General features: G+C 42.0%; 2 protein-coding genes across 3 annotated transcripts in view; both read right to left on the bottom strand.

The window, feature by feature from the left end:
* Positions 1 to 935: 935 nt before the first annotated feature.
* On the bottom strand, positions 936 to 11,009 carry eva1ab (eva-1 homolog A, regulator of programmed cell death b). Its single transcript, XM_030099315.1, has 4 exons — positions 10,485 to 11,009; positions 3,235 to 3,394; positions 2,206 to 2,562; positions 936 to 1,954 (listed from the first exon to the last, which is right to left on the bottom strand). Exons 2-4 carry the CDS (start codon positions 3,335 to 3,337, stop codon positions 1,842 to 1,844), a joined length of 573 nt encoding a protein of 190 aa, XP_029955175.1. The 5' UTR covers positions 3,338 to 3,394; positions 10,485 to 11,009; the 3' UTR covers positions 936 to 1,841.
* Positions 11,010 to 19,145: 8,136 nt separating this feature from the next.
* itsn2b (intersectin 2b) overlaps positions 19,146 to 25,603 on the bottom strand; it is a 30,716-nt gene continuing 24,258 nt past the window's right edge. For both annotated transcript variants that reach the window (XM_030089135.1, XM_030089143.1), the window contains exons 28-40: positions 24,934 to 25,055; positions 24,587 to 24,693; positions 24,293 to 24,476; positions 24,072 to 24,170; positions 23,880 to 23,963; positions 23,712 to 23,795; positions 23,558 to 23,620; positions 22,771 to 22,920; positions 22,549 to 22,667; positions 22,375 to 22,457; positions 22,170 to 22,256; positions 21,391 to 21,564; positions 19,146 to 21,289 (exon numbers count right to left, since the gene is read on the bottom strand). In XM_030089135.1, the coding sequence (XP_029944995.1) occupies positions 21,141 to 21,289; positions 21,391 to 21,564; positions 22,170 to 22,256; positions 22,375 to 22,457; positions 22,549 to 22,667; positions 22,771 to 22,920; positions 23,558 to 23,620; positions 23,712 to 23,795; positions 23,880 to 23,963; positions 24,072 to 24,170; positions 24,293 to 24,476; positions 24,587 to 24,693; positions 24,934 to 25,055 (1,505 nt within the window). In that variant the 3' untranslated portion in view covers positions 19,146 to 21,140. The remainder of the gene's footprint in view (positions 21,290 to 21,390; positions 21,565 to 22,169; positions 22,257 to 22,374; positions 22,458 to 22,548; positions 22,668 to 22,770; positions 22,921 to 23,557; positions 23,621 to 23,711; positions 23,796 to 23,879; positions 23,964 to 24,071; positions 24,171 to 24,292; positions 24,477 to 24,586; positions 24,694 to 24,933; positions 25,056 to 25,603) is intronic.

The raw sequence follows: 25,603 nt of genomic DNA, 5'->3' as shown, positions 1-25,603 counted from the left end.
TTGAAACTGAAATTACATTTTCAAAACTCGAAGATCATTTGGCAAAATGGTCTTACAGTTCAGCTCAACACCATAGTTTACTTGCAAAAGCTCATCTCTCTCCCAAAACTGTTCACACATGTTTCAAAGCTACATTTCTTTCCCATATAAATAGTCAGAGCCTCCAAAATGTAAAGATCCTTCCCACCAATTTTGGCTCATTTCTCAAAACAGACCAGATGTTCTCAGTTCTCTTGTCAAAAACAACCTGGATGGTTCAGCAAAACACCACGGTTCACCTGTCAAAGATCATCTCTCTTCCAAACAGTTCACTCAGGTGGAAAAACTATATTTCTTTTTCAAACAAATGGTCGATGTCCTCCAAAAGCTTTGTCCTTTTGACATTGTATGAGCTCTGACAGTCAAAATGTTTAGGTGTTTTGTCATTAAGGGCAAAGGACCATTGAAATATTCCTCATCTACCTTTCTGTCTGAACCCAGTCCTTCATTCATAATGGTTACAGTGATAGTTTTTATTTTCTTCTTTGGGTTTTTTAGCTAACAGAAAATATTGTGTATAAGAAAATGAAGACAAAAAGCATTTTACAGTAAGAAGAACCTTCAAGTTCTGATTCACACATTGCTGTCATACCTCCAAGGAAACTGTTATAATTTTTATTCACACACAAATCAACTTCCATCCATCAGAGTTCAATATACTGTAAAATAAAGACAAAGGAAAAAAAACAAAAAGGAAAATTGTATGTAGCCAAAATGTAATGTAAATGAAGCTGGAGTTTCACAGCTCACTTCTTCACTGGTCCTCCTCTTCCTCACTCTCCTGACTGTCCTCCTCACCTTCATGCAAACACATCCATATCTGGTATTCATGGTATTGAAGTGTGTTTTTGACTAATTTTGACAGTTGAACAGATGATTTTGCAGGTGGTGACTGATACAATGAAATCATGCCGATATGTTTTGGAGAGAACAACCATTAGACTGAGAATCAATCAATCAGTTTAGATCGACATGTCCTATTCACTTGGGAATTGTGCTAAATCTATCCTTACTGTGGTTAATCATTTGCAAAGATTTTCTGAGACATTGAGACGTGTACTAAGACATTTCCAATGTGATGACATGAATGAGAAATGCCGTTCTGTTGTGAGCAGTTACAGGGTAGTTTGGAGATTTGTCCATGTTGTTTTGAAAATGTAATTTAGGTTTCAAGAAATGAGCCAAACCAATGGAGAAAAACTGTAAGTGGCTCCACTTTGTTCATCACTTTCCACACACTGTCCTTTCAGTTTCCCTTCTATTCTCCCCAGTTTGAATGAGTTTGTAGAACCCACCTCAAGTTTAAAGCGGGTTTGCAAACAAGTAAGGGTGAGCCGTGAAAAGTGCAAAAACGGTATATGATTTGAATTCAGCATCATATTTTGTAAACAGCTGCAGTCCTCCTGCACATCTCAGAAGCACCAGTTAAAATATCCAGAATATCCCCGTACAGGTTTGTATAACAGAATCTGCAGGAAACAACAGCGGTGTGGGTAATTAAAATCGTCTAGGTCTCCCAGTGCCTCCTGTTGTTGTATTTTTAGGACTTCCCTCCTCCAGACACACTGTTGTCGTCTCATATTAGAGGACTGAGCAGTCACAGCTTGCCTGTTGTCCTTGTGTTCACAGTGGAAGGGCTGCTCCCGGCAGTCCGTCAGTCACAGTTTGATACGAGTCTCTTTGGTGCAACGCAAACTTATGAAATGCCAGTCTTATGTTCGTTGTTTAATTCATACAGTGCTTGTTCACTCGTCCTCGTAGCTCTTCACCTTTCCTCACTCAGACGGTCTCACACTGCGGTGTCAGTAGTATCTGTTGAGGCTTTGAGTGACCGTACTGATGTCTGGCTGTCCGTTCATCCAGATCTCTCGTAGAACTCTTTCCCGCTCCTCCAGCCTCTGGGCCCGGTCCAGCTCTGAGAAAAACAAAAGGTGGTGCGCATTAATATGTTTCCTACGTATTTTCTTTTTCCATTTAACTGGAGACTAATTCAGTTCCCCACCTCTGTCATTAACCCCACTCTTTAAAAGGATCAGGCCACAAACTCACAGAAATAACTAACTTTTCCTGTCTTCTTTATGCATGTTATGAAGTCAGATGAAAATATTTTGTTTGGATTCTATGTTAGTTTTCTTTCCCAGACTGTGTGTGCAGTGTGAGAGCTACCCTCAGCTGAGGTGAACATGGTGGCGTTCAGCAGAGCCCTCTCGAAGCGTCTGCGTCTCCGAGCCGACAGGTCAGACGTTTCATCCCAGTCGTCTGACTCGCTGTCCCCCGAGCGGCCCGTCGCTCCAGCAGGGACTAAAGCGGTGTGGTCGGGGTTACTGTCCCCCGGCTGATGAAGGGGGCAGCTGTGAGCGCGGCGCTGCTGATGCCTGTTCCTGAGGCGGCGCTGAGGGTTGCCGCTGTTGCCGTAGCGGCAGTCTGCTCGACAGTGTATCTGGAAGACGATGGCACACAGTGTGACAAGAAGGCCCACGCACACACCGCCAAGGAACACCAGTGCTGTCCTCTCGGGTTGGTCTGGAAGGGACAGAAAAGGAAGTGACAGCTAATTAGGAATTTAAATATCCAAAGTCATGAAACAGGTCAGCGGCTCGTCTGTTCCTGGGTCTTTCACTTGTTTTCAACTCTTTCACTCTTTGCTGTGGAGCTTCACCTTCTGATCGTCACACCTGATCTGCTTGAAACTGTTTTTCTTGTTACTTGATTACAGTAATTTATTTAAAGAATGGCATATTTCAGTAGTTTCCCCCCCCAAAAAAATCGTTGAATGGGAACTGCTGTGTTGCTTTTGTGTCTATTATTGCTGTGTTTTATTGACACATTAACTGAGCTGTCAGCACCGACTGGGTCAGTCAGCTGATTGGTATTGTCATTAACCCTTCTTGAGTAGATTGAATTGAAGGAAGATCCTCTCTAACCTGGACATTTTAAAAGAAAATCATTCATGAACCAAGGACGAGAAGAGACAGCACCATTAAAGCTGAGATAACAGATAACAGGACTTACGCTGATAGTTGCTCTACAGTTCTATAATATTTACACTACAATAACAATAAACAAATTTTATGAAAACTTTAAGTGGTTGTAACAATTTCACAAATGTCATACTTCTTGAAGAGTTGCTTCCAACACTGAATTAACACAACAGCTTACAGTCTGATGTCTGAAATATATATGTATATTTTTTACCTGCAATGAAGGTGTAAGCTGCCAGTATGTTGCTCAGTAATGCCATCTCCTGAGAGCCCACCTTCACCTCCATATTGGGGCTTCCTGTGGTTGGAGTGGTCATGGTTTCACACTGAGATGTGATTACTGTAATCTGCAGAGGTCAGGTCAGCTGCTCATGCTGTAGATTGGATGGACACAAAAGAGAAAAGAAGACAATGCATGGCTGAACAAGAGAAAGGTGAGAGGAAGGCTGAGAACAAGAATCTGATTTATTAACCTCTCTAAACATTTTCAACATCAATTTGTAGATTAACACCAAAAACCTAAACAGTCAGTAATTATTGTAATGATGAGGTGTTGTAATTAAAGTGTGGCTTTATTTATCAACAGATGAAAAATTAAAAAAGGTGTTTTCCTCTTATCATGGCTTCATTAAATTAAAACAAAACCCATTCATCTTCATCAAGAATCATTCTCAACTGCATGTTTCCAGACTGTGGAAGGAAACTGGAGTGCTTGGAGTACACTCATACACACAGGGAGAACATGCCATCTCCACATATGAAGGCCCAGCTCGGACTTGAACCAGTGCTTTTTTCACTGTGCTAACCGCTACACCAATATGCAGCTTGGGTCTACTTTTTACGGACCAGAATATTTGGTTTATTTTTGCCAATCACAAAAATATTTATGTGAACTGTCTCATTAAAGCGATGCTCACTTTCCCCTGTGAGCTTCAAAAGACACGTATAAACTTAATAACTGTGTTTTGTGTTCGACCATAACCAAAACATCCTTTATATTCACAGGTTTACATCATTAGGCTGGCATTCAACAAATTGGATTTAATCACAGAGTAGATGGAATCTGAGGCCTCCTCCTCATTCATCTATACGTCTCACAGATTCACCCTCATCATCAACATGTCTGAACTGCTTTCCTTCAGTGGTTTAAACAGAAGAAATAACAACGGGGCACTCAGACCTCTGTTCAGCTTTAATGGTCTGATCACAGTAAACTAACTACTCACACACTTTTATTTGTTGTGAAGCCACTGATACAAATTTCTTCTGAGGTTTTTTTAACACTGAAAATTATCAACGTTATACACATAACCTTCATCTCAGTGTACGTACATACAGACCTTAAAGCATGTCTTCACATGAAAACTGTCTGTTTTTCATGTTACAGAAACATGCTTGTCGTCCTCGTAAAGAAGGCATGTCTCCACACTGCAACTGTAGAAACAGATGAAGGCCTTCGTAACGTCAGAAATATCTAGAAAACTCGGAAAGAGCTGGGCATTGTAGGAGCCAGTTACGTGCAATTGAGAATTAGCAATCAAAATAAAATAAGTTTGCATAAATTGTGCAATACAACTGCTATGCAGCTTTATTTTAGAGGAAATAAGTTTCATAAATTCTCCAGGATGTTTTCTTAACAAAGAACTATGGATTGATGTGGACAGAGTCAAACCACTAGATGGCAACAAAAAGATGTTTCTGACATGTTCTGTTGCTTTTGCTCAGGCTCTACTCAGCTGTCGGCTACTGACAACAAGCTGAAAAATTAGCAAAAGCAGATTCAATGTAAGAAGTATCATTATTCTTTAAAGATAAAAGCTCTCTTTTTCAGATCCTAAACAAACAACCCAGGATTTAGACAATATTTTTGTTTTCTGTTTCTCTTGAGACGCCAAGTAAATGTGATGATCTGTTGAAGAAACCTTCAAATTCAGTTCTTTGTGTGTAAATAGTTTTGCGTTTGTATCGTCTGCCTTTAAGTTTTGATAGATTCCTCCATATAGCCGCATCATTAAAGTCCAAAGCACATCTGACCATATCAAACCATTGTTTTAATGTCCAACTGAATGACATCATATTACAATAAGTGTGAAATAATATGCATTTGGTTCAGGGACACAGCTGCAGGATTAAAGATGATGCATTTTCATGTCAACATCATAGAATAGATGTCATATAAAACATGTTAATTTGTGCTCTACACTTGAGCTGAATCCCAGTTTCTCATTCAGTGAAATGACAGGAACAGGTCTGAGTGTTATTTTATGATTACAAATTTAGGGTTTAAGACTTCTTTACAGAAATCTGAATCATAAAATCACCTATAGAAAAAGCATTTCTGTCATTTCACATTATTTATTATATACCTATAATAAATAATAATAATATGCTATACTTATAGCAGCAGATATTGAATGTTTTTAAGTAATTTAGTGAAGTGCTAAAAAAGATTGTTCATGTTTCATTTGTGAGGGCGCAATGCAAAACAATAATAAAAAATTGATGATTTCCAATGTGATTCAAGTCAGTGAGTCACACGCCGCTAAAATTAGGTGGTAGAGCTCACATAATCCAGCCTTTCTTGGGTAGATTAGGCCAATTAGCAGTTTTTGTAGTTCCAGTGTTATGTAAAAATGTAAGATAAGATGTAACATTGTCATCATTTATTAAATTAATCAACATTAAAGCCAAAAAACATCAAGAGTTCATTTAAAGCATTATCTCGGATGAGTGAATATGCATGCACTAAGTCACTTTCATTCTCTTTATCTGTGAAACTGGCCCAGTTAAAAAAAGCAATATCCACACCCAAGTGACATTTCACTTCCAAACTGCCTGAAGCAGGAGTCTCTTATCACACAGACAAGTTTATTTGGCAAAACTTGTATTATTGAATGTCTTTCTGAATATTTCATGAAGTTGACTCCTGTTCCAAACTCTGTAGACATAAACATGAATAAATAAAGTGGAGCAGGGTTAAAAGGACACATACATTTGTTTTCTGTTAAAAAAGAAAAGAAGTCTTTAATACAGCAGGTGGAGAGGAGAAGATACAAGCAGAGAGAAGTGAAGGTGGAGGGATATTGTCGCAGCAGCGACCCTGTTATTAGGGGCAGTGTGTCAAAGACAGGAGGCTGAGCTGGAGGTGGCAGAGATGAAGATGTTGAGATTTATCGGTATCCTTGTGACTGATGTTGGAGATGGAGCTACCAAGCAGAAGGAAAAGAGAAGGAACTTAGAGGATGTACTGACTTGGTGAAGGAGGACATATATAGTTGATGTAAAAGAGAAAGGTGGCGACAGATAGTCTGCTGTGTCAACCCCTGAAGGAAGCAGACTTAAAAGTAGACAAGGAAGTCTTCAAATGTGTTTAAGTAGTAGAGATCTTTCAGCATTAAAGTTTAAACCTCTTCAAAAATACAAAACGTGAATCTGAGTATCCCTTGCTCTGGAAGCAGCGAGGACAAGGCATAGGTTAAATTTGAAAAGATGAAAATGAATACATCAATAACAAACTGGCATCAGTTCCAAGGAAGTTTTGGAAAAAGTGCAGTTCTCTTGACTTGTTGTGATCGTCTGCAAAAAAATCTCCTTTTTATCTGTCCTGTTTCTGGAAATATGTGCTCGACAAGAGATATTTGTTCCGTTCATTCTTTGTTACTAATTTGCATAAAATACACCTCAGGACTGTAAATATGTTACTAAACAATCACAAAGCAGTGTATCATCACAGCAAAGTGTAGGAAGAAACAACAAAACAGCGCACTGCATGACAATGCCGTGCAACATAACACAGCCAAACACAAAACAGCCTCCGAGCGCTTCTAAATTCACGAACTGTCAGGGTGGTTTTGTGATGCCGTGTGTGAACGCCGCAGGACACGGCTGCCCTTCTTTCTCCCTCTCTCCCACTTACCCCCGCTCTCTGCATGCTGGATATGACAGTTTGGGTCAGAAAAACACGGATGTCATTGCGCCATCATGTTTAATTTAGGCTTCAGGATAATAAGATTAATTTTTTAATATAAGGTTTCATGACTCATGCGATGTTTGATTGGAAAGGCACTCGGATTTTAGTCTCTGGGAGCATCACTGTTTGAGAGAGTCACTGCAACAGCTGGGAGGAGGTGGACGGCTCCAGAAAGGGAGAGCAGATGGACGTCAGTGTCACGGCGGGGAAACGTAGTGAAAAGTCACGACATAACTTACTGTCAGGCAGCTCAGCATCACAGTTATGTAATGACTTTAGCATGAGACACTTTGCCTGCAGCCAAGTCATTACAGCCAGTCATACTCTGTACAACTGTCTGGACCGCAGGAGCTGCTCACACAGAGCGCCTGACGGCAAATCTATCGATCTATCTGTCTACAATGGGGCAAAAAAGCATTTTTTCAGCTACTAATTGTGCAAGTTCTCCCACTTAAAAAAATGAGAGAGGCCTGTAATTGTCATCATAGGTATACCTTAACTATGAGAGACAGAATGAATGAATGAAGTTTATTGAATACATGCTTCCGTATTGGTACAGCCACTCTGTTGCACAATTGACATACATATAAAAATATATTCAAAAGGAATGGGAAGAAGTATAAACTTATAAGCCCCATCCCTTTCATATTTCATATTACATTTGTATACATCCAGTTCCGTTTTTTTTTTTTTCTTTTCCCTTCACTGCTATATATACTTACATACATGAAGATATAAATACACAAGCATATCTATTACTGTTATTAATACCATGACTACCATTATTATTATTAATATTATTATCATTATAATTATTATATTTTTCTTCTTTATTGAAGTATACTTATTAAGTAAGACATTGCATTGGTGTAGAGATACATATTGCCATCACCACTCCATTACATCCCCATCACACAGTAAGACTCTCTCTTTATAGATTAACAGTTGCTTACTTTTAACTATATATAATTTAGATATATTCATTAGACAGAATGGCATTGCTGGTAACAATTACTTGCAGTTGTGAGTGGTGCTTAAGATGGCATTTTGTAGACCTGCACAGGCCCTTGACCGTGTCCCATACTGCACCTTAAAAGAGACAAGGTTTCTGGCGGTCTGCCGCCAGCCGGTGAGATGAGAGACAGAATGAGAAAAAAACCCCAGAGAAATCCATTGTCTGATTTTTAAAGAATTTATTTGCATGTTTTTATTTTTTCAAAGATTTTAATTTGTTTGAATTAAATTTATTCAAGTTTAATGAAATATTTGCAATTAAGATATTCAAGCTGATAAGTAAAATGTTTGGACCTGAACAACGTCCAGCTCATGGAGGAAGATGACCCAGATATCCTCTGTCCAGTTACTCACTGGCTTCACCAGGACATCAGAAATATCGGTCATTGCCTCCCAGAGGCTAAATTATTGTCAGAGGAATATCAAATGAATTCTGACACACTGAATATACTGAGAATGGTTTCAAAATTCTCATCTAAAATGGATTAAGGTTTATTTTGGTACTGCTATTTACACTCACCAGCCACTTTATTAGGTACACCTTGCTAGTACAGGGTTGGACCCTCTTTTGCCTTCAGAACTGCCTTAATCCTTCGTGGCATAGATTCAACAAGGCACTGGAAACATTCCTCAGAGAGTTTGGTCCATATTGACATGATGGCATCATGCTGTTGCTGCAGATTTGTCGGCTGCACATCCATGATATGAATCTCTCGTTCCACCACATCCCAAAGGTGCTCTGTTGGATTGAGATCTGGTGACTGTGGAGGCCGTTTGAGAACAGTCAACTCATTGTCATGTTCAAGAAACCAGTCTGAGATGATTCCAGCTTTATGACATGGCGCGTTATCCTGCTGGAAGTAGCCATGAGAAGATGGGTCCACTGTGGTCATAAAGGGATGGACATGGTCAGTAACAAAACTCAGGTCGGCTGTGGCGTTGCAACGATGCTCAATTGGTACTAAAGGGCCCAAAGAGTGCCAGGAAAACGTTACACACCATTACACCACCACCACCAGCCTGATACAAGGCAGGGTGGATCCATGCGTTCATGTTGTTGATGTCAAATTCTGACCCTGCCACCCAAATGTTGCAGCAGAAATCGAGACTCATCAGACCAGGCAACGTTTTTCCAATCCTCTACTGTCCAATTTCAGTGAGCCTGTGCAAACTGTAGCCTCAGTTTCCTGTTCTTAGCTGACAGGAGAGGCACCCGCTGTAGTCTTCTGCTGCTGTAGCCCATCTGCCTCGAGGTTTGACGTGTTGTGCGTTCAGAGATGCTCTTCTGCATAGCTTGGTTGTAACGAGTGGTTATTTGAATTACTGTTGCCTTTCTATCGGCTTGAACCAGTCTGGCCATTCTCCTCTGACCTCTGGCATCAACAAGGGGCCACAGAACTGCCGCTCGCTGGATATTTTCTCTTCTTCGGACCGTTCTCTGTAAACCCTAGAGATGGTTGTGCGTGAAAATCCCAGTAGTTTCTGAAATACTCAGACCAGCCCGTCTGGCACCATCAACCATGTCACGGTCAAAGTCACCTAAATCACCTTTCTTCCCCATTCTGATGCTCGGTTTGAACTGCAGCAGATCATCTTGACCATGTCTACATGCCTAAATGCATTGAGTTGCTGCCAAGTGATTGGCTGATTTGAAATTCGCATTAACAGCAGTTGGACAGGTGTGCCTAATAAAGTGGCCAGCGAGTGTGTGTGTGTATATATGTAGATGTCAGCTTCAACATCCTGAGCTGTTCATTTGAATCAGTGCTGCTGAAGAGTGATCAAAACAAGCAGACAGGCGACTCCATTGACCAGCCGTGGTGAACACCAGGGCAACCAGGGGACCAGCCCTAGATCAATCTTACATTTTGATTTCATCTTTTCTGAACGAAGAAAGTCTAGATTCAACTTGTCAAAAATCCTCTTTGCATCCTCCTTGGTGTTTCACTGACACTGATCTTGCTCTCATGTCAGCGCAGTCTGGTCAAACTCTGATGTGGTACAATGGCTCTTTGTTTTTCTTGATGCGGTTACTAAAACAACATAGTTGTTGTGTATGTCTGGGTTTTTCCAGCAGGTACACACTGGGGCCATGCACAGGCTGTCTTCACACATCTCTCCTTCATGTCACACCCGTCACACTTAGGGCGTGAGTCTGCTCATGCTAATGGAAAGTGACACTGGCCTGTCCCTCTCCTGCCTCACCATTACTGCCCAACATGACCTGCCGAGAGACGGGAGAGCATTTGCATGCGGCATGCGGGAATATACAACAAAATGGAAGAGGACACAGAATTAGAGGAAAGAAGTCAGAACAGCTGAGAGAAGAAAGGGAAACACTGTGTGGAAGGAAACAAAGTAGCACAGGAGAGAAGGAGCAGAAAACACGCTGCACTTCACATCACAGACGTCATGCTGAGCAACAGAGACAGCAGCGGCATCGCGCACCTCTCAGCACACGCAAACATCTCTGTACTCACATTGTGTTAAAGCCAAGGTCCCATCTGCAGTGAGTTTACTTCCTCGCCTCTTCTGCCACTTGCTTGTTCTTTACTCCTGTATTTCTCTGCACGCCACTCTCTCCTCCCCTTTCTGCACTCTATTATCTCCTCTCCACTCTTTCCCTTCCCTCACAGAAAAGAAAAAAAAGAGGACTAACAGCACAATTATATGTATAAATCTCCGCTGTCCTCTCACTGTTGTCAGACAGGCCCACAAGCCTCCGGCTCCTCTTCACTTTCCTAAGTAGATGCCAGTGAAAACTGTCACTCATTCTCCTTCCCCTCCTCAGTTCTTCTGTCGGTGATGCAGGAGCAGTAGGAGGAGGTGCGTCGCCACTCTTCCCCCCAATGCAGTTTTAAAATATTCCATTTTAGTTTTTCCAGGTTATTTTCCAGACAGGGAGACGGAGGTCAATTCCCGAGGGCACGAAAAGTGACATGAAAGACCCAGACAGGTCCGGCTGAATCTCCCTCCTCCTCCTCCCTCTCGCTCTGCCTGCCCAACGTCTGCATCCCCTTCTCTCTCTTCCTCTCTCTCTCTCTCTCTCTCTCTCTCTCTCTGACTCTGTTGCTTTTTTTGTCCGCCCGCCCTCTCACACTAACACGCCATCACACACACATGCACAGATGTAAATGCAGAGCTGCTGCCTCTTCCCTCTCGTCTGCTTTGTGCCTTTTATGAGGAGCGATTAGCAGAGGGAGGAGGAACACTGAAGGAGGAGCAGAGGGAGGGACAGTGTGACAGCAGCTCAGAATGGGCAAGGTTAAAACAACAACAAGTGCAGACATGTGCACTCACCATATATGAAACATCGTTGGAAACATTCTTGCCTCACAGTGAGAATATCCCTGGTTTAAATCCAGGCTTGGGGGATTTTCTGTGTGGAGTTTGCATGTTGATGTGCTGCCTCTGAACTGTTCACCTCCATCTTCTCTGCTACCTCCGCAACTTTCCAACCGACCAGCCGTGATAATGCCGAGAATACAGAGAAAGCAGAGACACATCGACCAGCTCGTCTGTCCCGGACTGGTCCTGTGCACTTCTACACTTTTCATGTGTTTTCTTCAGTGTTTCAGAGCATTTCAACCTGCAGTACTGTGCATCACTTTTTAGGAGATTAACATTATTTAATACTTTTTTGCTTTTATTTTAGTGCTTTCTCAATTAAATCTCATTGACTCCAGAAAAAAAAAAAACTGAATTCATGATGCTGGAGTTCAAGACTGAAGCACAAGGTAGAAAGAACAACACCTTCCTCTGATAAGAGGTTTAGAAATAAAAATCCCCGTCTCTCTCCATCTCTCTCCATGGTCTGTTCCATACGGAGGATTATACTGTGTGACAGCCAGTTTGTGTGAGGAGCCTTGATTGGATTTTATGACTGATGTTAAAAAACTAAATTAACGGGATTCTAAAAATAACTTCATATTAGATGCCGTTTATGAAAATTTTATCAGCCAACCTGTCATCCTCGCAGGTTATTTTTGTGCCGATGTTATGCAAGAGGAAATGCCTGAAAAACCTTGCAGTGGTGGTCGGAGGCAGACGCAGTTATTCAGGACACGGCCTCTCAACAGGTAAAAATGAAAGGCAGAAAAAAAAAACTCTTGCAAAGGTGTTCTGTAAACTGTGCAGTAAAGCTTTGCTTTAAGGAAGAGTATGTGGCACAGCCTTTAGTCCTGTATGCTACTAGATACGTTATGTTAAAAACATTAAAACAGGCCTAAAGAATATAAAAACACAATATGAAAATCGACATCTTTCACCAGTATGAAAGCTTTACAAGGCTGAACTCATCATGGATTAAAACCTGAATTATACCTTTTTCATAAGCAGACATCCAACAAACACATCAATGGAGAAGGTTCCTCTTTAAAAGGAAAGAAGCAGAGAATTATGATTAAATGAATTAAGCCTGTGCGTGTCAAAGAGCTCACCTTCAATCCTCTGTGTTTATGTGAACGGCCCTCCCACTTCAGCACTTCTCCAACACGCCCTTTTAATCACTCTGCTGCCAGTATTTTCGCTTAATCTTTTGCTGCATGCCTGCACACACCTAACCTGAGCGCTGTGCTGCAGTCCGCTGGAGCTTGTGTCCCTGTGAACCTCCTCGTGAGGATATGGGTGATTTCAATGAAATGAAAACACTTTTAGTTCGGCATGTTAGCCAAACATGGGCCGCAGCTCAGACGATGCGGGTTAGGTAAAGGTTAGCGTCGGTGGAGGCTGCTGCCATGCAAGACGCTCAGTCCACCGACTGGGAGCAGTTTGGGTTTCAGTGTCTTGCTCAAGGACACTTTGCTCTGGGTACTCTGGTTTCCTCCCACAGTCTGAACAAACACACAAGCATGTGAGGCTAATTTGTGATGCTAACATGCTGTGGATGTGAGCATTTGTGCTGTAATGAGCTGGTGATCCGTCCAGGTTGTGTTCCTGCTCTCGCCCACTGTCAGCTGGGACTGACTGCAGCAGTACAGAAGATTAATGTGTGTGTGTGTGTGTGTGTGTGTGTGTGTGTGTGTATATATACCCCTCACTTTCACCTTTGTACCTCCACAGGGAGACTTTCCCCACTTATTCAATTTGTAAAGATGCTCAAATAGATGAGGCAGTTAATGATACTCAACAGAATTGTGATATTAGATGTGGTTTGCGATGCACATTCTGAAATCTCAGCACATTTTTTTTGTTGCTCGATTGCTGGAGAGAGCATTACAGTAACTCCTCGACGGTTGTAAGGTTTTTATTAGCCTCCGGACTTTGGGCGAGGTTGGAAAAAAAGACATTTATATCTTCAAGCTTTGGTCTTTAAAGGTGCATTAAGGAGTTTTTCAACTTTAAAAATACTTAATTTCCACCATAAATATGTTACACATTTTTAATGATGTGTACAATGTGCCCTGACATATTCATTACAAGTACCTCTAAAAGCGCTAAATTGTCACTTGAAAGTTGCAGTGCCGGTCCGGCACCAGCATTTTTTTGGGGAGAATTTGAGAGGAATGATGTAATGCGCGTTCTGGCTGTCCTGATTTAGTTAGGTTTCGTTTTGTCCGCCAGATGCTTAGTGAGCAACAACTGAGCAGGATCTTCCAGAAAGTAAGAAAAGACTGGCTTCTAGCACTGCCACAGCTCCACACAGACTCCACCAGGTAAAAGAAACTTAAATTTTACTCGAGCGCTTCTAAAAGAGAAAGGAAGGAGTTCCCCTCTTCCGTGCACGAGAGCCACAGGAACGAGTGTTTCACTAAGCTGCATTACGCCCAAGGCCTGCAGGGGCCGCTGTTTCGCATAAAACGTGCAAACTCCTTAAGGCACCTTTAAAAAGGTTACAAAGAGATTGATATATCACTTCATATTGATAAATCAAACCATACGACCACAAAACAGATTAATCTTATTTAAATTTGCAACAGCATAAAAGAAACAATGTGTTAAATGAAGCAAGAGCCAACGGTGATTAAAAAATCAGATCACAGACATCTCCACCACCCACCATTCTCACCTTGTTAACCTCATTAGTGGAATAATACAGTGCATGTTTTTGTATATATAAATGATCTACATCCAGAATACACGACACACTTAGCATCCATAATGCATCCAGCTCTGCACCTCTTGCTGGAGTGATAAAATATTAACTCCCTTGACTCTGTGCAGCATGTTCTGTGAGGAATTGTTGTCAGTCATCTCTGAAATAGTGGGGGACAGGACCAATGGATTCCCGGTGCTGAGTGGGAGTGCTGGACCTGCACAACAAGCTTTTTACTCCACTGGTATTTCAATTCATTATTTATAGCCCGTGGTGAAGCCTCAGGTCAGAGCAGGTGATTCCCTCAAAGGACAGGTCCATCAGCAAAAAATAAAACAGGCTCGGCTTCATTATGGATGAAAGTATTCAATATTTACACTCCAACAAAGTTATTTAATTTGAGCCGTGGATGTCCCATGGTGCTCTGCTTCTCATGTTCAGTGGACTGCGGGATTTAACCAACACATGCAGCAGCACCTAGAGGATCCACTTCTTTTAAGAAAGGTCCCTAAGATCTAATTTGTTTAAAAAAAACTGCTTGTTTTTATATATTTCTTCTTAACTAACAGCAAGTAGTAGACTTGTTGGGAACTGTTTCCAGCTGTGGATTAAAGCATGTTTCGTACACCTCCATGCTGCTTTTGAAGTAGTATGGATGTATGCTTATCGGGAAAAAAGTTTTGTTCTGATGACAAATGTGACATTCAGCAAGTTTCTAAATGGTGTTTTGACCGGTGAAGATAAGTTTGGTATGGATTTATTTTTAAGTGCTGAATCTCGCAAAAGGTCTACAGATTTCCTCCACATGTAAAACAAATGCACATAAAATTTTTGTTCATATCCTTCATGCATGTCCATTTGGAGCCCAGAAATGTGAAAGAACAGGTGCTTTTACTGAAATATCCTGAATAACTGTGAAGACAAAAGGAAACTGGCTGCACCAGAGAGAAGGAGGAAGGTGAAAAAGGAAGTTTGGTGCTATTGATTGTTTCCTCTTTTCAGTCACTGAATCAAAAGGAATGTGTAACTTTCAATACTACCTTGAGCAGAACTTTTAACTGAGCAGGCTCCGGAGCAGTCAGTGGTGATCAGGACTGATTGATTCATGAAACTCTGCTGAAGTTACGTCAGATAGTAAATGAGATGTTATTTTGGTCGGTCGTTAGTAAGTTCTCTGTTTTCAAATGTTTCTCAGCAACACTCCAGGAATGCGGATCAACTTTTTGACTGAGATGTCCTGGTGTGACCAGTATGTGAAGTGATTTGCACTTCAGGTGTCGGTCGATCACGTTCCGCGTGTTCCTCTTGTTTCTGAGGTCCACGTTCTGCTGCTGCAGGCGTCAGTGAGGATGACAGTGAGGCTGATTATATTCAGCCAGCTGGTCGCTGAATATATAAAGACACCCTCACCTTTTCAGAGCATTTTCCAGGAGAAAAGGACGCTTGTCAGACATTCAGAACAAAACAGTGTGAAAAGCATGTTCCTGCGAGAAGTAGTGCATATACAGCAATTATTTTATCGCACTTTATTCCAAACAATTGCTCTAACTTTGAAAATGTTCCATTAAAATGTCGAAGCCATTGTTCTCCCGATGAGTGTGTACTTGCCGTAAAGTATTTTCCTGTCGTCTGCGTCGTGTTCACTGTGTTTTGTGTTTTGTTCAGTCTGCGTGTTGTTTCTGTCTCCAAACACTGATCCAAACCTACAGTGAAAACCACTGAACTGCAACAAACAGCAAGCCGGAAAATCAAAACAACGAACCGAAAGACGCTGCGAAGGTTCACAGAGCAAATGGGAACTGCAGAGTTAAAAGATAATTCATTTGTGTTTTCTCCATGCAGCGACAGGTAAAGAATCTGACTCCTTTCAGCAAATTACTGTTTTCACGCTGCAATAAAAGCGTCCTGAACTGGATACAGAGGTGTTTTTTTTTTTTTTTTTTTTGCTCGGATGTGTAACAGGCACAGACCTGGCTGCCTCTGTGTGTTTTCTTTGATGTGGACTTTATCTGTTACTCTCCCTGTCGCTACAGGCCACCTTTACTCTAAGTAGGTTTTTGGCCAGCGCTCAGCCCCCTCATTATTTTTCTGTTTTTTTTTCCCTTGTATGTGTTACATAAGACAACTGCTCATGTGGTGATAATCAAATCATTCCCATGACTAAGTCAAGTGGAGCTGAGGGCCTCTCAGACTCATCCTCCATGCACATGTCACTCTCACTCCATACTTTCTTTCTGTCTCCATATGTGTTTATTCCCTCTGTCTGTTTCTCTCCTGCTGTCTTCTTCTTCATGCTTTATCTCACGCTCACTCCGCCTCCACCTGCTTCCCTCTCTCCCTTCTCCTCGTTTCATGTCTCTACCTGTTGTCTGACCCCAGATTGCCTGAATCTGTGCATGTAAGATTATCTAATGAGGACACAGTTTCACTATTCTTTTTCTTCTCCTGATGAGGTCTGGGGTACCCCAGGGCTCCATCCTGGGCCCTTTTATATATATATATATATATATATATATATATATATATATATATATATATATATGCTTCTTTTGGGGTCTCTTTTAGGAAGCTCAGTATCACCTTTCACTGTTTTGCAGACCGCCTTCTGATACATCTCCCCATACGACCCAGTGATTCTGCCTCTGTTCTGGGTTTGAACTGGACAGGAGTTTGCATTTCACAATTTTTAACATTTACTGATTAACAATTAACACATTAGCATTTTTTTGTTATTCATGTCATCTTTCTTTTATCTGTTCTGGGGTTGTTTTTTTTTTTTTTTTTTTTTTTAAGGAATCCCTGATTGAAAACCAAAATTTTAAGTAGTTAACACAACATAAAGCTCACTAGATTCTGTTTGTTTTTATTGTAACATCTCTCAGGTCATTGCTTCCAACTCTCTGTTGTGCTCATGATCTCTGTTCATTCCAGTTAAGTCGTTTTCAGTCAAAAAAAAAAAAAAAGGGTGGTGGTGGGATGGGGTGGGGGGCATAGGTGAACAACAAAACATGTTCAGTAAAAATGAATTAGCAAAACAGAGGAACAGTGTCAGACTGTGATCATTAGTTAAAACACAAGAAGTCGTCAACCCTTTCAGTGCTGCAGGAGAAACAGCAACAGGTACAAACAGATCTGAGGTAATGACAGACTGACAGACTTCAGACATTTTTTTGCAATATTTGTTCACAAACAGTATTTCTGTTGTTTACATTTCAAGTTTTTTTTTTCTTTTAAATGTAAGGAAATGTCAACAAGTGACGTTTCGATGTGACTTTCAAAAGAGTCTTCAGGAGTTTTTATTGGTTTTCAACCAAAGAAGAGGATGGCCTTTCAAAATGTATAAAGATTCAAAGAAACCTTTAGAAATAAAAGAAATTGAGTTTTGATTAAAATAACAGTAATGTATTCATTGGGGATCATGTGGATTTTATTGAGTGTTGGACAGGAGAAGAGTGAAATCTGCACTGAGAGATTGACCAAACAGCTGCTGGCGAAGCAGCATTAGTATCAAATCCATACTGTCAATTTGTGCAAAAAATATGCATGCTGAAGGCAGCAGGATTAATGTGGTATGGAAGTGGCAGTCCAACATTAGCCTCAGGAAAATCACTGTGGCAGATATGATTCCATATCTTTCTGCAGTTTTATGGAGTCAAGCAGACCCAAAAGTCAAACATTTGGTTGCATTTTAAAGATGCAAGAATATCTGAAGTGAAAATATAGTCTCACGAGGAAACTTTTATTTCCAACTGTATATTTCACTAGGTAGTAGTAATTTTTTTTAAAGGCTTTAGTTTGAAACTGCATTATTTTGTACGTCTTTGCTCTGAAACATAGGAAACATTTGCAGGTGTTGTTTAAAACAGGTTTATGCTTTCAATTTACTTCCCGCTTCAGATCAAATTAAACTAATTATAGCTCTTGAACTGATGTTGTTTAAAATGCTGAACTTACACTCTAAACTTCAAACATAAACTACAGAAAGTGTCTTGAAGTCTGGCTTTGTAAAGAGATTGTGTCCCACATTGTAATCATGTCACTGGGTGAAAACCTTCAGCGAGAAGACACCCTCAAAGAATTAAGTGAGATTTTCTCCTGGTCAGGAGCTGTGGTTCTGCTCCATCTGCGACGCTTTTGTTTTAAATCAAGTGTAAAAGAAACAAGTTGCATCAGTTAGCCTCACATCAGCAGCACCCGGCCGCATTAAATCCATTACTACCACTGCAGCACTCAGCCACAGAAGGCCGAGCTCAGCCGACTCCAGCGACTCGGTAACGCAGCTGTGTGTGTTTCTGTCAGACATCGCCGAGCCACTCAGCGCGGTTACATAACGACTGCTGCTCCCGTGGCCTCGCAGCCAGTGGAGAGTGAAGAAGGACTTAATGAGAGCTATTGGTGCGCACCGACAACTCCACACTGAACGCCACTTAATCTGCGGCTGGACGTCCAGAAAAACCAGTCAAACCTTCAGAAAATCTTCCAAGAAAAGGATATTCCAGAAGATTTTCCCAAGTTTGATTTTAAACTGTGTTTTTTCTATAACTACATATCAAAAATTAACAGAAGTGGATCTCAATAGAAATGTTCAAACAGCAATTCCTCCAAGTATTTTGTAATGATCAGATGTTCACTGAAACATCTTTTGTTTACTACTTAAAACATTTTTCTTTTATGATTGTGAAAACCAAACATATCCTATCTTAAAAAAAAGAAAAAAAAAAAAGATGCCCCCCCCCCCTTTTTTTTTCCATTCAAGGCTACTTAGAATTTATATTTTTTTTCCTCACAATGTTCGAAGATGGTCAGTTGGAGGGGGCTGTGTAAGAAAATTGATTTAAATATTGCTTAAACTGCTTTATTATTGTTATATTCGAAACTTTTTAGGTTATATTTGTACAAATTCCTCACAAAGTAACTTTTATAAATTTGCTGAAAAGTGGCAAGTTCCAATGGTTAATAAAGAAAAATAATACCTCCTTCCCAAAACTCTATTTCATTTCTGATTATATATAAATCAGAAAATGTAGCGCAGCGTGTCTGACCACATCACCGCAGCATGAGGATGTACAGCAGTTTCAGTGGCAGTGATTAAAATTAAAAGGCAAAGTGACAGTTTGCTCACTTTTAATTAGTCTTTAATTAGCTTTAAAAACCCTGATTCAGAGAACGCCACACAGAAGCAAAAAGTGAGTACAGACAGCAGGTTACAGACTCGGTTTCTGATCAGCTGTGAAAAAAACAGTCCAGGTTAGCGAGGACAAGGCGGCGCAGCATCATTAGATACAGGAGGAGGCGGAAAATAAAACAAAAACAAAAGAATCTTAACACATTCAGACAGACAAAGAACGGCAGTCCAGTCTCTTTGCCCCCACAAATTCAAAAATCAAATGAATACAAGGCTTAAAAACAAACCGCTAAATGAAAGAAATGAGAGCGAGCATAAGTAAATGACTAGTGACCTATGAACTTACAGTAAAAAGTAACCGCAACCAGAGGATCAGCTGGGGGACTGAACCAGCGGTGGAAATGGCGTCAACATGTTGAAAGCGAACCCAGTGAAAACAGATTCTCCATGAAGACACAGCAAAGGCTCACAGACCTCCGGGATAGTCGCACGCATAAATTAAGAAATAAATACAACACTTGCTCGTTTGGATAGATCCAGAGCTCCAGCAGGTTCCGAGAGTTAGGGAAGACACTGGAGAGAGAGTCAACACAAGACACTGAAAAGTCAAATTCTAATATAAATATACAGTTTGAAGAACCATAATCCCGAACCGTTAATGGTGGATGAGCGAGGCAACAGAACAATGCCGTCAACCAGAAAAGCACTGAAGCAGCACAAATCATTCATGACTGACAGAGAAACGTATGAAGAACAAAAATACATTTGAGAGAAACACTGATGTTGTTGCTGGAAAGTCAGAGACGGATCCAAAAGTTGACGCCATAGAATTTGTGCCAAAAAGGCAAAGCAGGAACCGTCGCCTCAGCGAGTGAGAAAGACAGAGGTGTGGAAGGAGTTCAGGAACGCAGCTTCGTCTCACCTTCTTTATTCTGCACTTGAATTACTGAGCTGCTTTTGCACTCCCAAAATGAAGCAAAGAAGGTTATAACCAAACAGTTTTATCCCAAAGGAGTTTTTAGAAAAGGACATCAGAGAAGAGACGCGTTAAGGCCGAAGGTTGAGTTAGCTCCACATGTTGCAGCATCAAAGCCCCTCAGGTGAGCGTATCTCCATATCCCAACTGTTTCAGTGAGTTTACACCCTGAAGATATGTCGTCACAAACACCCAGAAGGAAAACAACCCCTGCAGTTACAGTGACACAGACTGAACCCAGAACAACGTGTCCTGAGATCTCCCGTCTACAGTAGTAAACCAGCTACAGACTGAAACTCCTCCTCCGGGCCGTCTCAGGCATTTAACGCAGCCGTCAATCATCCATCGCCCCTCGTTTCCGAAGCTCTTAAAGTCACTGAGCGAAGCCGACGCCGAGGCCACGCAGCTTATGATAGCAGGTCAACCCCTCTCAGAACCCATCAGTCCTGATCTCCTCACATATTTAAAAAAAAAAAAAATCAAATCACACAGATGAATCCTGACAGTTCAGATGAAGCAAAAGCAACTTGAATTTCAATGCTTTAAATGGCCTTAGTTGTGCAGATTTGGCAAAGTGAGAATACCTAAAAAAGACAGGATGATAAAACCCTTTAGAAGATTTAATAGCTTTATTAGCTCCTGTTACTATGTACTTGTTAGCTTCCTTTGTCCAGTTTTAACTTGGTCTTGAGGTTGTGATTTACTACAGCTGTGTCTCCGCTGCTCGAGGAGACAGACCTTCAAAGTACTGTGGAGAAACTATAATATTGCACCAGTCGGCTTTTCCGGCCCTAACTGTACTGAGGTATTATTAACGCCGGCTAATATTAACTCTGAAGTCTTGATGTATGTAACAGTTTGAGGGTTTCTTATTGATAGAGTCCATTTTGGAGCACGTGGTAACAAGTCTTCGTTCTTGATTGTAGAGGAGGATTCAAGCAGCTCGTCTTGTTTGGTTAGTTGGTATTTGGAGGTGTTTCCCATCGGTTGGTCTGACGCGGCTATCTGCTGCCGAAGAGCTGCAGGTCGAGGCGGACCCACACCTCTCCGGTGGGGACCTCGTGCAGGAGGAGACGGCGCGTCACCGGGCCCTTGTTCTCCAGCTCTTTCTTTATAGTCGCCACGGGGACCTCTGTCCGACCCAGGAAGTCTGAGGTGAGAAGAGTTCAACCAGAGAGAGGGGAGGTACTGATGAGAACATTTCTACAAACGACAGATGAGAAGAGAGGAGTGAAGCAGCACGCTGCTCACCGTCGGGTCCGAACTGGTCTCGTTCGAAGATGGTGATGCAGAGGACGTCCTGGTAAAGGTCTTTGATGTGGAACTGACAGTTGAAGTTCCACTTTGGGTTCAGAGTGTCATTCAGCGTCCTGGAGGTGAAGATCTGCGTCCCCATCGTCACCTCGCAGTACGGGTTGCTTTTACCTGCAGAACAGGAAAAAAAAACAGGATCAGAATGAAGAGGGGGGGACGAGAAAGTGATGCATGAGGATGTAAGGAAACAGTGGACAGATTAAAAAAGGTTAAATAATTAAAAAGGGGAGATGAGGAAGGAAGAGAAACAGGATCCGGGCAGCAGAGAGGAGTTAAGACAAAGAAAAAAGTCCAGGGAAAAATCAGAACGAGCAAAGAAAAGGCAACAAAGCATCAAATAAAAGGAGACGGCATAAACTGAAGCAGCCAGAGAGTGAAGATGAACCAATTTATTTCATAAGTCTAAAACTATTACGAAACGGTCTCCTTGTGGCTCACTGCACCCAACAGCTGCCGCTGAGTTTCTCATATTTCTTCATTTCCTCTCGATGATGCTGACTTCTGTTTCTGCAGCAGCTGTAGATCTTCCATCAACATAACGTTTCATTCTTGTGATTGCATCAGTGTTTTTGGTGTACAAATAATAAGACATGTTGTTCTCTCCTACTGCGTCTGGTTCTTACTCCAGTGCTTCGCTCTCTACCTCGCTGACGCCGTGGCTTCAGACCACTGAGCTGTGAAGCACACAGTTGGAATGGGAGTGAATTCATGCTCACCGTTGGGTTTTCCCGCCTTCAGTTCAGTGGCTTCCAAGACGGTGACAAGCAGCCTGCCGATCCCGCTGGCCTTCACAGATCGGGCCGCTAGCACACAAACACACACACACACACACACACACACACACACACACACGGAAGGATCATCAGACTGAGACGAGCACACTTGAGACAGGAATGTGGCTGTTGGTTCAAAGACACAAACCTTGATAGACCTTCTCTCTTTTCCTCTTCTCGGTCTCAATAAACTCCTCTGATGCAGCTTTAATCTTCTGAACCCACGCCGTCCTGCAAGACACACAAACGCACACAGTGCTCGTCAAAAACACCCCAAACAACACACCGAGCCACCTGCGTATCTGCTGGGATGTCAAACTACCGTTCGTTGATGTTTTCGGTCCTCAGGATGTAGACTCTGTCGATGTGTGAGATGTGGAAGGTGGGCTCATCACTGGAAGGATCCGCGAGCTTCACCAGGACTTCATTCAGCAGGACAGGCTGCAGGAAGCAAAACACGACACACAGTCATGCATACAAATACACAACACCATATCCTCCAGCCGCTTTAGAGACACACGCTGCCCTCCTGTCTGCTCCTTACTGGTTTGTACATCTTGAGCTGTGTGTTGCTTTTGTTGCTGAATAGTTTATCGGGACCAGACGAGGAGAACGGTTTAGCCGAGTGAGTGAGAAGCAGGAAGTCGTTGAAGAGGAAAGCCCAGAGTTCCTTGTTGCTTTTAGCCTTGTACATCTGAAAAGAAAGAAAGAGGGAGACTGAATCCTATAAATTTGTTATCAACAATTCCCATATTTTTTCTTTAATTTTTTTTTTTAAATCATGGCACAGGATAGCATACAGTGAAGAAAATACATCTGAATATATGAAAAATATGCAAGATTTTCAAAGTGTTATATTTTTGATTTTCATTAAAAAAATGTATCAAATATTTCAGTTTTGTATCATAAATTTCAGTGTTCCAATTAAAATATGGTGCAAAACAACTGTTACAGTATTGTGGTATTTTTGAGATGTGCCCACTTCCACATGCCTCCGGTTGAGATTGAAAAAACAAAAAAACAAAAAAAACAAAAAGAAGGATGAGTTTGTGAATCTCTGAGGCCAGTCTGTTGCATCCTGCTGACATGAATCAGCTCCCTGATCTCTGAGTTTCTCTCTGCGATCTGAGGCCCACAACTCTTAACCACACGACTTCCAGGGATCTGACACAGTCATGCTTTGGGTTTCATCCTTCTCTGTGCTACACTCTGATCTCTTCAGCTTTCTGAGATTTTGAAACATTAATGCAGGCAAATAAAAACAATCCTCCTCCTTCAGGCTGCTCTGGAGCTCAGCTGGATATCGGAGTCCAACACTCAGTGTTTCTCACCTTGCCGCTGTGCAGCAGTTTCCTGGGACCCAAGCAGTTTGTGAGCGAGTTGAAGACCAAATGCTGAGAGAAGAATACACGCTTAGGTTTTTAAATCACATCCCCACTGGCTCTAGTAAATATGGAAACCGTTTATGAGGAGTGTGATAAATACCTCTGCAGCACCGTCGCACTGTACGTGGTTCTGAATCCATTCCAGTCGTTCAGAGTTTTCCTTTTCTCTCACGCCCTCATTTACCTGCACAAGACGATCAATTGTCAGGAAATAAAATGCTGAACTGAAATAACAATTTCTATCAAAAAGCAGATAACTGAAAAGAACCTGCTGGCAGAGCTCCTCCGCCCTCTCCAGAGCCTCTTTCAGGTGACCTCGGTCGGCGTGACCCTCAGCTGTGCACTCCAGGATCTGCAAGAACACACAGCAATGTCACTCACCACCATGAACAGAATATAAGCTTTCACATTTTTCTCATGACACACTGTAAAAGTCACGATTTGAGCCACAACAACTTACATTTTTGATGTGCAGAGGATACCGTGTGATGCGCTGCATCGGCTTCAGCAGGAAGCTGGACAGCGGCATCCCTTTACACCTGTAGTCTGTGGCAATTTTCTGATGAACATTGAAACAACTCGTTTTAGTTTTCGTCAGAAAGTGCAGCTCGGTCTCAGAAGATTAAACGAATGATGTTTTAGTTCCACCTCCTGTAGCTCATTCCTTTCTCTCGCTCTTACCTTAAGAAAGTCCTTGAAGTCTGGCTCGTTGTCGGTGCGAGTCTGGAGCAGCGCGGCTCCGTTGAACTGACTGGAGCAGAAGCGGATGTAAGGCTGCATGTGGGACAGCTCGGCGGCCAGGATGTCTCCGATCATCTGCACCGGCATGTTCTGCCCTTCCATCTTTTTCCGATCGCCCAGAGCTCTGCGTGTGAACACAAACTCAAATCAACCATTGTACCTTTATGACACTAAATATTTCATCACTTCCTTGGTTATTGATAGATTCAGTCACTCCATCTTTGCGATATTTACTTGACCAGTTTGGCGTTGCAGGCCAGCAGCTCCTTCCAGTTGACGAAGATCATGGACATCTCTGCTTCGGTCAGTCGGCCCGACTGGGACATGGGCCTGTGAAACACCTACACGCACACACAAACACAAACACACACACACATTAAGACAGAGACAAAGCGATATATTTACACACTACTGGGCACAGTATGTGGCCAGAAGAACATTCAAACCCCATGAGTCACATTTCTCTCTCACAAAAGAGAAACTGTTCTCAATCAGCCTCTCGCTGCTCTTTGGTCATTTACTGCAAATGCAATTAAATGAAGTGAGTTTCCAGTTCAAACTCAAAGGTTTGTGTGCATTACATCCAGCACGATCTGCAGGTCCTCCACGTATCTCTCCTCGGTCTGGATCAGCTCGTGGATGTAACCCTGTCGCTTCTTCTCCTGGGGGCTCAGGGCGTCCAGGCTGTTCAGGTCTGCACACCCTGCACGACACAAAAAGGGGGAAAACATTGCACTAATGCGGCCACAACAACTAAATCGCAGGCAAAAGAATGAGGGCAACACATCGGTACAGCGTTTACTGCCTCCTGCTGGATGTTCTAATGTTAGAAGGGAAAGTTATTCAGAAAGGAAGCAAGAGGAAAAGGAAATACAATGGAAGACAGCAAAGAGAAGACAAACACTTACCTGGTGAACGTTTTCCATTTTCTACTTGTGACGTTCCAACGCCATCTGACTGCCTCTCTCTCACTGACCCTTTACTTTCTTTACCATCTCGTCCTTCGCCTTCATCCTCTCTCCCATTCCAAAGATTTAGAAAATGAAAAACTCTTTGTGAGGCCATTGCTCGAACTGATCTAGTTTCTCCTTTCTCCTTTTGATCCGACTACCGTCGCTCCGGTCTGCTCTGCCTTCGCTCTTCTTATGTGCCGTTATCGTCTCATTGCTGGTAAATCTGTTTGTACCAAAACAGGAAGAGAGCTTCTCACCCTTTTTTTCACACCCTGAGCTGCATATTTTGAGAAGAAGC

This window comes from Salarias fasciatus, chromosome 1 (genome assembly GCF_902148845.1).
Source record: "Salarias fasciatus chromosome 1, fSalaFa1.1, whole genome shotgun sequence".
NCBI lineage: Eukaryota > Metazoa > Chordata > Actinopteri > Blenniiformes > Blenniidae > Salarias > Salarias fasciatus.
The sequence above is the reverse complement of the archived record's forward strand: the minus strand, read 5'-3'. Positions and strand labels throughout refer to the sequence as shown.